Source organism: Pangasianodon hypophthalmus, chromosome 3 (genome assembly GCF_027358585.1).
Source record: "Pangasianodon hypophthalmus isolate fPanHyp1 chromosome 3, fPanHyp1.pri, whole genome shotgun sequence".
NCBI classification, from domain to species: Eukaryota; Metazoa; Chordata; class Actinopteri; order Siluriformes; family Pangasiidae; genus Pangasianodon; species Pangasianodon hypophthalmus.
Window position 1 is genome coordinate 786114 of NC_069712.1, and position 12351 is coordinate 798464.

General features: G+C 37.1%; 1 protein-coding gene across 1 annotated transcript; it reads left to right on the forward strand.

The window, feature by feature from the left end:
- Window positions 1-342: 342 nt before the first annotated feature.
- LOC113525482 (uncharacterized) lies at window positions 343-7744 on the forward strand. The gene is made up of 17 exons (XM_034302588.2): window positions 343-430; window positions 1446-1507; window positions 1610-1705; window positions 1977-2155; window positions 2251-2372; window positions 2476-2537; window positions 2941-3044; window positions 3160-3232; window positions 3324-3478; window positions 3585-3706; window positions 4342-4403; window positions 4512-4619; window positions 4840-5018; window positions 5115-5236; window positions 5344-5405; window positions 6936-7215; window positions 7501-7744. Exons 1-17 carry the CDS (start codon window positions 365-367, stop codon window positions 7597-7599), a joined length of 1953 nt encoding a protein of 650 aa, XP_034158479.2. The 5' UTR covers window positions 343-364; the 3' UTR covers window positions 7600-7744.
- Window positions 7745-12351: the final 4607 nt, after the last annotated feature.

A 12351-nucleotide genomic window follows, 5' to 3' on the forward strand; every position in this document is an offset into this window, starting at 1 on the left:
AGTGAAAAACCGTCACCATAATGCTTTGTCTTTTCAGATCTGGTTCAGCTGTGGTTCAGACCAGGATGGTCTTCAATTCCTCCTCTCCTGTTCCCACTGAGAGTTTGGTCCTCAGTGCAACCCAGACTCTTCTGAATGCTCGACTCACAAACCTCACTGACTCTGTAAAAGTGCTGAACTTCACCTATCAGAGTATGTTTTCTTTACTAATGACATCATACCACTACAACTTCTCACATCAGTGTCCCATCAGTATATAATCTGTAATTTTATAAGCAATTCTAATAGACATTTGATTTGTTCCACAGAAATTTCAGACACCTCCTATGCAGTCATCTTCACATGGAACGTCAGGAACATCAGCATGGCAAAGAACCCAAACCTCAGGAATGACACCTACAACCAAGTGCGGAGCATCATCAACAGCGCTGTGAGTGTACATGACCCTGTGCATATCAGCACTCTAACGCAGGGGTTCTTTTTGGGCAAATGGCACCAGCTGGACATTGTGAATTTTCAGTTACCCCAATCCTTCACCAGCCTGTATTTTTTTTTTTTATTTAAAATTTATTATATAGGTCTACTGTAACATTTGAATATTTTATTATGTTATTAACATATGTGTGCATGAGGTAAGTGACTATAAACCAAAGGAATATTCTTTGCATTGACTTCCCAGTCTAGTGGGAAGTGTTGTGCTGTTATAGGAAAATGACACACACCGGGGTGATGTTATGAAGTCTGACGTAATGCAGAGGGGTCTGGTTTATAATGGACATATTACTTTGCGTACAGGTGCAGAAGCAGCGGAAGTGCAAGCAGCATTTTCATCTTATGTACAGCTTTCCTGAATTAGCTTAAAGGATTAATAGCAACATTAATTAGATGGCACGTGAGAGCCAAACATCCCTGTCTGTTAGGTTTCCAAGTCGAGCTGTAAAATGTTTAGAGATTTAATGTACAGCGCTGTTAAACTAATCTGTCTCTCATTAAAAAATAAATTAAAAAAAAAACCTTCCACAGCACAGGATCAAAAAACAGAAATCTAGAACAGGGTTGAAACATGGGACTGCAAACAGATATCATAAATGGTCAGTAATGCACCACAGCAATAGTGGAGAGACTTCACAGTGGCAAACATCAAATGTGTTACATAGATAAGGATATAAATGAGGGCAAATTAGCATCAGGTGTGCAAACCAGTACAGAATTCAGGTGAGGGTGACCTCCTGTGGTCAGTGGGAGAAGCTCAGATAGTGGCTGTTAATTTCCTGTGTTCAAACTTTATTTTATTCTAGTCCAACATATATTTAAGCACGTGGTGTACCATGGTGAAATCATTTTTAGTCATAACATATAAGTGCTTACACAAACTGTACAATGGAATGATCTTATATCTCACATTACATTTCACATGATCTGATAAATAATCATTCCATCTACAGATAAACACACTTCTAAATGAACCTGGTGCAGAAAAATTTGAACCCCAGATCCCTTCCTTCACGTAAGTTCACAGCAGTATTCATTTCTTCTTTTGGAAAATACTTTAATTCTTATTGTAAAGTAAGTTGTATTGTGATGTTTGTATTTTTTCTATGGTAAACAGGAGTTCAGGAAACCAGGTTAATGGTTACATGGAGTACCACTTCCACGATGGAGACACCAAAACACCAGCAGCCTTCATAAATGAGCTTAGACCTGTGTAAGTGTCCTGATATTAATTTCACAAGTTTGCATTTTTCATCAGTGTGTTCTCACAAAGTGGGTTGAATGATGCACAGTGAAAGATTAAGAACAAAATAACAAAATCTGTCATTAATTATAATTGAATCACAGATTTTGTTATTTTGTTTTTAATCTTTCACTCTGCATCAGCAATTATATACTTAATGAGTGGATAGCTACACTTCTTTATATCCCTCTTATTCTTGATGCATTTTATTAATTATATCTTATCTTTTCTCCTGCTTCAGATTGGGGAATGTCCTGATAAACATTCATCTACTATTTAAGAACTTCACCAGAGTACCTAGTGAGGCTGAGGTTCTCAAAGCTGCGAATGCTCTGCTGGACCCAAAGATCAGAAGAGCACGAGATCTTACAACAAAAAAACTGAACGACCCTGTGAGCATACAGAATGTCACCTATCAGAGTGAGTCTGCTTTATATTAATCTACCCATAACTTGTAATTTAATGTATTTTCTCTGAAGGTCTTTTGGATATAATTTTGTTTATCTTCCTTCTAGAAATTGAAAACAACTCATACATTATTAGCTTTGGATTCCAAATCAGCAATGTGACCATCTCCAAAGACATTCAGCTGAGGAACGAAACATATGATTTAATCCAAAACACCATCAACAGCCTGGTACGTGTAAGCCATTGTTCTCTGTCCCAAAATTACTTTACACAGTAAAATAAAAAAATACTTTGACAATGTTCAATTATAACATTTTTACCCTTTTATTTAGCTGAATGATATTTTGAATGCAAAAGGTGCTACTCCATTTGTCTTCCCACGAGCAAACTACACGTAAGTGACTTCTTTCTGCAACTCAAGCCCAATGCTGGAATTTTTACAAGGTAGGTAAAAATAGTCACTTTGAACACTGTCTTCAAAGAAGGAAATAGAAGACATGTGATTTAGGAAATCTGTCTGTGCTGAAGCCATTACACTAAACTGGAGGGTATCATGACAGTGAGTAATAGTACTCTTTGCCAAGAAAGAGCATGTTAAGATTTTTCTGGAAGAATGCATCACTGACCAGAGGTGTTTTACCAGTGACAGACAGCTCAAAGGTGTAAAATTTAAATAATTCACAGTCAAAGAACTTTGTCTGTCAAAGCCATGGTCCACATGACTTCAGTTGTTTTGTTTTTTTCCCGGAACTGAAAAGCAAAATGGGACACTCAGTTTTTTTTTTCTTTTCCTCCAGGCTTAATGGTAACGAAATTGTGGCTAATTTTGAATACGTCTTTGTGGAAGGTGACACCAAGTGGACACCAAGTGGATTTCTTTCTGAAATACTCAACATTAGAGGTCTGTCAACCTTCAACACTCCTTCTGCTCAAACAGAACCCCCTGTCTACATAGTCCTTGACAGTTGGCTCAGGTTTCATGGACTGTACTTGTTAAAAAATTGTTTTTCTTGCAGTGTCGTCTACAACAGTTTCTCCAGCAACTACAAAACCTGTTATTTTGACTTCACCAGCAACTCCCTCAGTAATGTATGTTAATTTCCAACATGTGCATGAAATAGAGAATTCAAATTTAACCTTGTTTGTGAAAAATAATCAGCATAATGCTTTGTCTTTTCAGATCTGGTTCAGCTGTGGTTCAGATCATGATGGTCTTCAGTTCCTCCTCTCCTGTTCCCACTGAGAGTTTGGTCCTCAGTGCAATTCAGTCTCTTCTGAATGCTCGACTCACAAACCTCACTGACTCTGTAAAAGTGCTGAACTTCACCTATAAGAGTATGTTTTCTTTACTAATAACACAATTACATACTTTATAAATTATTGTCTCATCACCATGAAGTCTTTATCAGCCATTCTAAAGCACAATTTATTTGTTCCACAGAAATTTCAGACACCTCCTATGCAGTCATTTTCACATTCAACATCAGTAACATCAGCATGCCAGAGAACCCTGGCCTCAGGAACAAAACCTACAATGAAGTGGAGAGCATCATCAACAAAGCAGTGAGTGTACATGATCGTGTGCATAATGACATTCTAACAACTGTCCAGAGATGGCGTTGGATCCCACTGCAGAGTTTAATAGAAACAGATGCAATAATCAAACAGTCTAAAAGTCAACACAGTAAATCCAGGGTTATCTGAGGCAGGGCAGACTCACAGTGGGTAATCAGGCAAAGGTCAAAACACAAGAAAGAGGATGCAGAAAAAACAGCAGGATCATTAAAGGGTAATCAAGCATGGGAAGCATGGGGGAATTGAAAAGGGTCAGAAAAGCACAACAGAGATAGTTGTGAGGCTTCACAATGGCATACATGAAACATGCTACATAAATGGAGTTGGTGGTTGGTAGGAAAAGTACGGGTAGTGACTGTTACAAACACATTCCCCTGTACAAAATTTACTGTAGCACAACACATCTTTATACATATGTTGTATTAAAATTTAAATCCAAATAACATTTACACCTAAAATTATTTCTGAAAATCGGATTTAAAATATAACATGATATCTATTTCCTTCAACTAAAAACCTTTGAAACAGTTTTTAACTGTAAGAGAAAAAATCATTACACAAACTGTACCATGGAATGTTCTTGTATCTCACATTAAAACAATTATTTATCTTTCTGTCTCCAGCTAAACACACTTCTAAATAAACCTGGTGCAGAATCATTCCAACCTCATGACATTTTTTTCACGTAAGTTCACAGCTGTATTCATTTCTCCTTTGGAAAAATATGTTCTGTAATTCTCATTATACAGTAATTTGTATTGTGATGTTTGGACTTTTCTTCAACTATTAACAGGAGTTCAAAAAACCAGGTTAAAGGTGACATGGAGTACCACTTCCAAGATGGAGACACCAAAACACCAGCAGCCTTCATAAATGAGCTTAAAGCACAGAGCACACCTATGTAAGTGTCCTGATATTAATTTCCCAAATTTGCATTTTACTCTGTGTTCTCACCATCTGTGTTTAATGTCTGCTTATTCATTTATAATTAATTACAGAATTTTTATTTTGTGTTTATCTCTCAATCTTCAATGGCCTTTATTTACCTAATAAGTGGCTAACTACTCCTCTCATTCTTTATGTGTTTCATTAATTATATCTTATCTTTTCTCCCTCTTCAGATTGGGGAATGTCCTTATACACATTCGTCTAGTTTTTAAGAACTTGTCCAGAGTCCCTACTGAGGCTGAGGTTCTCAAAGCTGCTAATGCTCTGCTGGACGCAAAGATCAGAACAGTGCAAGATCTTACAACACAAAAACTGAACGAACCAGTGAGCATACGGAACGTCACCTATCAGAGTGAGTCTCCTTTTCAATAATCTACAATTAAAATGAAATTAAAATACATTAAATGAAATGTACTGGATATAATTTTGTTCATTATCTACCTTTCAGAAACTGACAACAACTCATACATTATCAGCTTTGTGTTCCAAATCAGTGATGTGAACATCTCCAAGGACATCCAGCTGATGAATCAAACATTTAATTTAATCCAAAACACCATTAACATCCTGGTATGTGTAAACCATTGTTCTCTGTCCCAAAATTACTTTACACAGTAAAATAAAAAAAAATTACTTTGACCATATTCAATTACAACACTTTTACCACCATTTTTTAGCTGAACACTATTCTGAATGCGAAAGGTGCTGCTCCATTTGTCTTCCCACGAGCAAACTACACGTAAGTGCCTTCTTTCTGCATCTTAAGTCCAGTGCTGCTTCACAAAATATGTCAAAAATAGAAAATTTGAACATTGCCTTTAAAGAAGGAAATACAAGAGTTAACATTAAAGAAATATCTCTGTGCTGGAGCCATTACATTGAACTGGAAAGTTTCATTTCATTTATGTGTTTTTAGCAGATGCCCTTATCCAGGGCAACTTACATTTTATTTCATTTATACAAGTGAGCAGTTGAGGGTTAAGGGCCTTGCTCACTGGCACAGCAGTGGCAGCTTGGTGGTGCTGGGATTTCAACTCACTATCTTCCAAGCCGTAGTCTAACGTCTTAACCACTGAGCTACCACTGCCTCATGACATTGAATAGTCGAAGTGGTGGAATATGTCTAGTCTTAAATAAGCAAATGGTCATGAGTGTGCAACCAACTTTCACCAGAATAGTTTAGTAAAAGAGGCAGTGGACTTAATATATCAAATACCTTAATATTGTGGAAGAATTTAGAGGTTTTCTTACAAGCATGTTGGATGGAAGTGTAGATTTATTGTGTAAATCACAGGTAAATAAAAACTAAAGGGCAGATCGATACTCAGAAATGTAGAACACAATAAATCAGGCCATCTGGACTGGACTGGGCTAAGCTAACTCAAACTCTATAACTAGGCAAACAAACTCAAACCCGGGAACATAAGGCACAGTATAAACAAGGCTTAGTAACATCACCCTCAAATGGCAGGAGCGAGACTGCAAAATCATCAGGTGAATGTCTGGGTTATTTAAAGCATTGTGTGTGTTTGTGAACAAGTGTGTCTAATCAACAGTCTGGACTTTGTGATAAGGGGTGGAGGGTTGTGTGTCATAGGATCAGTCATGTGACATGATTTTTAGTTCTTGCCTGAAGATCGTGTTCACGGTTCCAGCAAAAATTGATGCTGTTAGTGACAAGATACATCTGAACTATGATCTGTGAGTCTTACATTTAGATGTTTCCCATTATATTTTGTCATTATGTGAGACAGACACTGTGTCTCTATGTTGGAACATATGTGATGTCTCAAGGCAGCTAGGATATTAGTTGCTTTATTATGTTTGCTTGGGTCCTGGCAAGTCAAGGACTAGATACCCTAACATTGTTCACCAGATTTCTAGACAGGAGAGCAGCACCTCTTTAACAGACAAGGTCAATGAGAAAAAGTGTCCTAAGAAACCTGACCCCATTTGCAAGATAACACTTACACAATATCTTACATTTATATAATATTACACAACATACAACTCAGCAGTGTTAACCTGCATTAAATTTTATCACAGCACCATGCAGAGAGGGTGATCTCTGATAGATGTACCCAGACATCACATAAGTGATGATTTTATTAATGACTATACTTTCAATTTTGCTTTGATGTTGTCACCTTGACACTTGGAATACTTTAGCCTATGGTTGTCTGTGTCTCTATAATCACATTTTGTAAAGTAGAATCACCAATGTTCATGCAACAGGTGGATCTCAGTTGTGGAAACTCTTTTCCTCCAGGTTTAATGGTACAGTCGTTGTGGCTGATTCAGAATACGTCTTTGTGGAAGGTGAAACCAAGTGGACACCAAGTGGATTTCTTTCTGCAATACTCAACATTAGCGGCCTGTTGAACTTCACCACTCCTGCTGCTCAAACAACCCCCCCTGTCCATGTAGTCCTGAGGCCCACAGTCCAAGCACACAACACCACCTCTGGGGGAAATGTTGCATGGATCCTGGCCATCATTATCCCCTGCAGTATAGTCATTATTCTCATACCGTGCTGGATTCTGCTCTGTGTAAGTGTCAATTAAATCTCTTCTAAACTCTAAATTTAGTGTGATATTTGGGAAAGAATATAAATAATTATAATAAATAATAATAATAATAATAATAAGTAATCTTTATATATTTTTATAGTTATCTATATTTGCATCAGTTGCAGGCACTGACTAAAGTTATTTATTTTTGATTAAAGATGTTATTTTTATTTTACAACAATTACAGGAACATGAATAGCTAATCAGAATCTCTCCTGTATTCCTCCTTGTCTCTTTTTTTAACTTTCTCTCTATTTCTCTCAGTGTCTCCTGTGTGGCTGCTGTGCTGGTTTAAGGAGGCGCTACAACAGAAGACGGTCCTTGTATAACTTACAATACACAACACAAAATGGACTCTCTTAGAAACAGATTGTAAAATAACAACAAAAATATGACTTGTAAACATCAGAATCTATTTTAGTATATAGTTTCTTTTTCTATCTATATATTTTATCCATTTCATTCTATTTTATTTAAACTTCACACATAATTAATTAAATTTATCCTAATTAATCCTTAATCCTATCCTATTCAATTTATTCTGCATAAAATAAAAAATTTTATATACATATATATATATATATATATATATATATATATATATATATATAATGTGCAAAGAAGCTGAGTTAGAACTGATCGTATCTGAGATTGGGGAATATGAAAAAAAAATCAAAGTAAAATGCAACCTCATAGCGGGACAGTAGTTCTGGTTCTGGCTTCAGCAATCAGGGAACCATTTAGCACATACAGTCAATCAGAGTTATTAGTATTTTTCACAAGAACATGTAAAAATAAAAAATAAAAAATTATTTAGATGTTACTCTACTATTGTAACATACAGTACTCAGGAGGTGGTTGAGGCTCCATTTACTGAAGGACTTTATTAACCAAATCCAGACATAGTTCAAACACAATCCCAACAGGCAAGAGTCACACACATGTTCGCAAACCTGTTCCTGGTGAACTCCCTGTTCTGGACGTTTTCCTACTCTTACACTGCCACTACAAAGAGCTATTAATTAGCTGATTATTTGAATCAGGTTCATTACAGGGAAAACAAGTTGGGTACCCATGACGTAATGCAAAAAACTAGTGATGTCACCTTTGATACTGAAGCTCTGAAGCTTGTGTCAAGAAAACAAGACACTTTACTTCTTAATATTGCAATAGTGTTTGATTATCTGCCATACACATGTGACTAATGACATCAGAAACTTTGTTTCGGCACACAACCATGTGATTGCTCTGTAAACTGATTCAAAATAAATGAAAACTCTGGCTTGTGTTTGTAGGGTTCTTTGATGAATTAGTGGTTTGAGTGAAATTGTAGTATAAAGATATTTTGTAGTTTTGGAACCAAGGAAATAAAAGACTTTGGATGGAAATAACAAATTTGTATTAACATCACTGGCAGTATAATCTCACTGGCAAACTCAACAAGCACAATCAAAGACTCACATTGTAGAGATCAAAGAAGCTCACATGAGTTTTGCCTATGACGCAAAAAGGTGATGGAATAGAGTTGGGTTACATGTGAATGAATATGTTTGTGTGTTTTTCAACAGGTTCAGTATAAAAAGATGAAACCAATTCTAATTGCATCATATAAGGGCATGTTTTTTGTCTTTATTTAGCATTATTTGTATTACCAGTTGCCTTTACTGTTTAAAAAATAACAATGCACGTCTTGTATCCAAGATTGTGTGGCCACATCTAGATGCCATCCTGCTCACTCCCGCTAGACTGTGCCTATTTTTAGTGTTTTTTGTCATTTTACATGAAATCTTTTTATGTATATGATTGCCAGATGCTGATAAATATAGGTTTAAAATCTACATACCATATTACAGACCTTCAATTCTCAGATGTTTACTCAGCTTTGCTTGGGGAAATCCTGCGGCGTCACAAAACCAGCCATAACAATAGATGACACACTCCCAAGAGGAAAAAACATCAGGGGAAACAGGTCGGCATTCATAACAAGTTGAGGACACGAGCACATCAACCACCGATGCCCAGTCAAAATACGACCATCAAATATTGTCCTTTCTATCGGTTATCATCACAGCTACCTACATTCCACCACCACAAGCAATTCAATTCAATTCAATTTTATTTGTATAGAACTTTTAGCAAAGGACATTGTCACAAAAAAGCTTTACAAAAATAAAATATAAAATCTGGATATAAATTTTAAATTTATAAAGTTATCCTTAATGAGCAAGGCAAAGGTGACAGTGGTGAAGAAAATCTCACTGAGATGATATGAGGAAGAAACCTTAAGAGGAACCAGACTCAAAATGGAACCCATCCTCATCTCGGTGACACTGGATAGTGCGATTATAAATCATTTCCCATTTTTAACTGTATTCTATGTGAACAGGAACTTATGAATATATGAACCACTCCATCATCACAAACCTTAGTGAACTTGTCTAAACATCCCAGTTTAACAAAACACTCTATACCCAAGAGCCCTCCAGATCTGCACCTTTAACTAAGATAGAAAACTATTAACAAAAGGCTTGACAAAACAAATATTTTTTCAGCTTAGACTTAAACACTGAGACTGTATCTGTGCCTTGAACACTAATTGGCAGGCTGTTCCATAACTGTGCTCCATAACAGAATTAAGTAGAAGGAAGTTAATAAGCATCCAGTGTCTAATGTCCTTTACACATTCCTCAACTTTATTAAGCTGGTGTCTGTCATCTGGCTTTGCTGAAACATACAACTGTGGTTAGAGAGTCAGACTTGCAACCCGAAGGTGAACCTGAAGGTTGTGGGTTCAAGTCTCAGGTCCGACAGGGATTGTAGGTGGGGGGAGTGAATGACCAGCGCTCTCTCCCACCCTCAATACCACGACTGAGGTGAGACCCTTGAGCAAGGCACCGAACCCCCAACTGCTCCCCGGGCGCCGCAGCAAAAAAGGCTGCCCACTGCTCTGAGTGTGTGTTCACTACTGTGTGTGTGCACTTGGATGGGTTAAATGCAGAGCGCAAATTCCAAGTATGGGTCACCATACTTGGCCACAAGTCACTTCACTTCACAATCAGAATTTATGTTTATGAATAATTTTATCCAGAGGTAGCATATATAAAGAAAAGAGCAGTGGATCTAAAATAGAGCCTTGCGGAACACCAAACTTTACCTTAGTATGTGTAGAGAAGTCACAAAGTCACCATTTAAATCTACAAACTGATAACGATCAGTCAAATAAGACCTGAGCCAGGAAAGGGCTGTTCCCTTAATGCCTACTACATTTTCTAGTCTATCGAGGAGAATCGCATGATCAATGGTATCAAAAGCTGCACTAAGGTCAAGCAGCAAAAGCAAGGAGACACAACCCTGATCAGAGGCCAGTAGTAAGTCATTTACCACTTTAACCAGCGCTGTCTCTGTGCTATCATGAGGCCTAAATCCTGAAATCCTAAATTTCATGAATGTTATTCCTATGTAAGTATGAGCATAACTGTTGTGCTACGACCTTTTCTAGGATCTTGGAAATAAAGGGGAGGGTTGATATTGGCTTACAGTTGGACAACTGACAGGGGTTGAGTTTTTTAATCAGGGGTTTGATAACTGCTAGTTTGAAGGATTTAGGTACATAGCCAGTGCTAAGGAAAGAACTGATTATTATTATTATTTAGAAGAGGTTCGGTTCCTTTTGGTAGTATTTGTTTGAAGAAACATGTAGGTAAGTGATCTAGTACACAAGCTGATGAAAAAATTCATGCACATTGATGGGCTTGCTTCTGTGGTGAACTGATTCCTAGTTAACATTGCTACAGTATTAAATAAGAATCTAGGATTATTTTTGTTATCTTCAAATAGAGTGGAGAGATATGTTGATCTAGCATTGCTAAGATCTTTTCTATAGCTCAGGAGGCTCTCCTTCCATGCAGTTTTGAATACTACCACTTTAGTTTGATGCCATTTATGTTATAATTTTCAAGTCATCCATTTTAAGGTGCATGAGTGATCATGGTACCAGGGTGCTAGTTTTATGGCTTGGTGAAGAATGATGATATCATGAATTCTTTTAAGTATCAGGATATTTTATCCCAAAATCTGTTGTCTCTGCCAGGAGGATAAGGCTTGGCCGTAGATATAGGACACAAAACCAGTGATCAATTCAATGACCATTTCAGTCTCCTGGTTTTAAAAATCCTGTGGTGTGAATCAAATAGGACATCCACATGCACAAAACTGAGAATATGAAGAAGTCTTGTGCATGGTGGAGGATCCAAGATCCTCTACAATTGTTTCCAACATTATTAGACAAAGAAGTGGCATTAATCTCTCCAGGGGACTTGCGGATTATCTGAATATTAATTGTGGATGCATCAATTATTTTCAAAATCAGTGTGACAATAATGACAATAGTGTTTTACAATTTCTTAAAGTTTAAAATATCCTTCATTGCATGTTTTCCTAAATTTATATACTCTTTTTATTTCATGGTGTAACAGTGGTTACAGTGGGTAGTGTTGTCTCCGCACAGCTCCAGGGTCCTGGGTTAGGGTTATCTGAGGTTACTGTCTTTTCGGAGTTTCACATGTTCTCCACATGTGTGGGTAGGTTTCCTCCAAGTTCTCTGGTCTTCTCCACCTCCCAAAAACATGCCAATAGGCAGATAGTGCCATTGCTGAAATGAGCAGGCATCACTGGATGAGGGAAAAAGCAAGTGTACTGCAAATATCCATACCGAAGATGGCGTTATACACCTAAAACTGGAGCTGCTCATACCATATATCCACTAATACAGTGTGAATTTCCATACACTAGATGGCAGTATACACATAAACTGTGGACCAAATTGGAGTAGAAGCAAGTATTTCTGCTACAGTGCTGTTTTTTTTTTCGCCTGTATTTTCAATTCAATTCAATTTTTATTTGTATGGCGCTTCTATAACTGTGTACTACAAGGACAAATAGTGCAATTGTATAGCCAGTAAATTGATTACAGTTTACACAAGAAGTCTGTTTTGTTGAACCTATCCACTGTTCACTGTTGGAGATTTGAGTGCAAAACTGCTCACAGCAACCACAACCCCAAAGCCATCACAGCAGTCACAGTCTCAAGCCGTCACAGTACAACTCCCCATATGA

Excerpts from the sequence above, each read along its gene's own strand:
- LOC113525482 (XM_034302588.2), top strand. The coding sequence starts at position 365 with ATGGCAAAGAACCCAAACCTCAGGAATGACACCTACAACCAAGTGCGG. Across the intron at positions 2,373-2,475 it reads AAAACACCATCAACAGCCTG|CTGAATGATATTTTGAATGC; the intron begins GTACGTGTAAGC and ends CCTTTTATTTAG. Across the intron at positions 3,233-3,323 it reads CCAGCAACTCCCTCAGTAAT|ATCTGGTTCAGCTGTGGTTC; the intron begins GTATGTTAATTT and ends TTGTCTTTTCAG.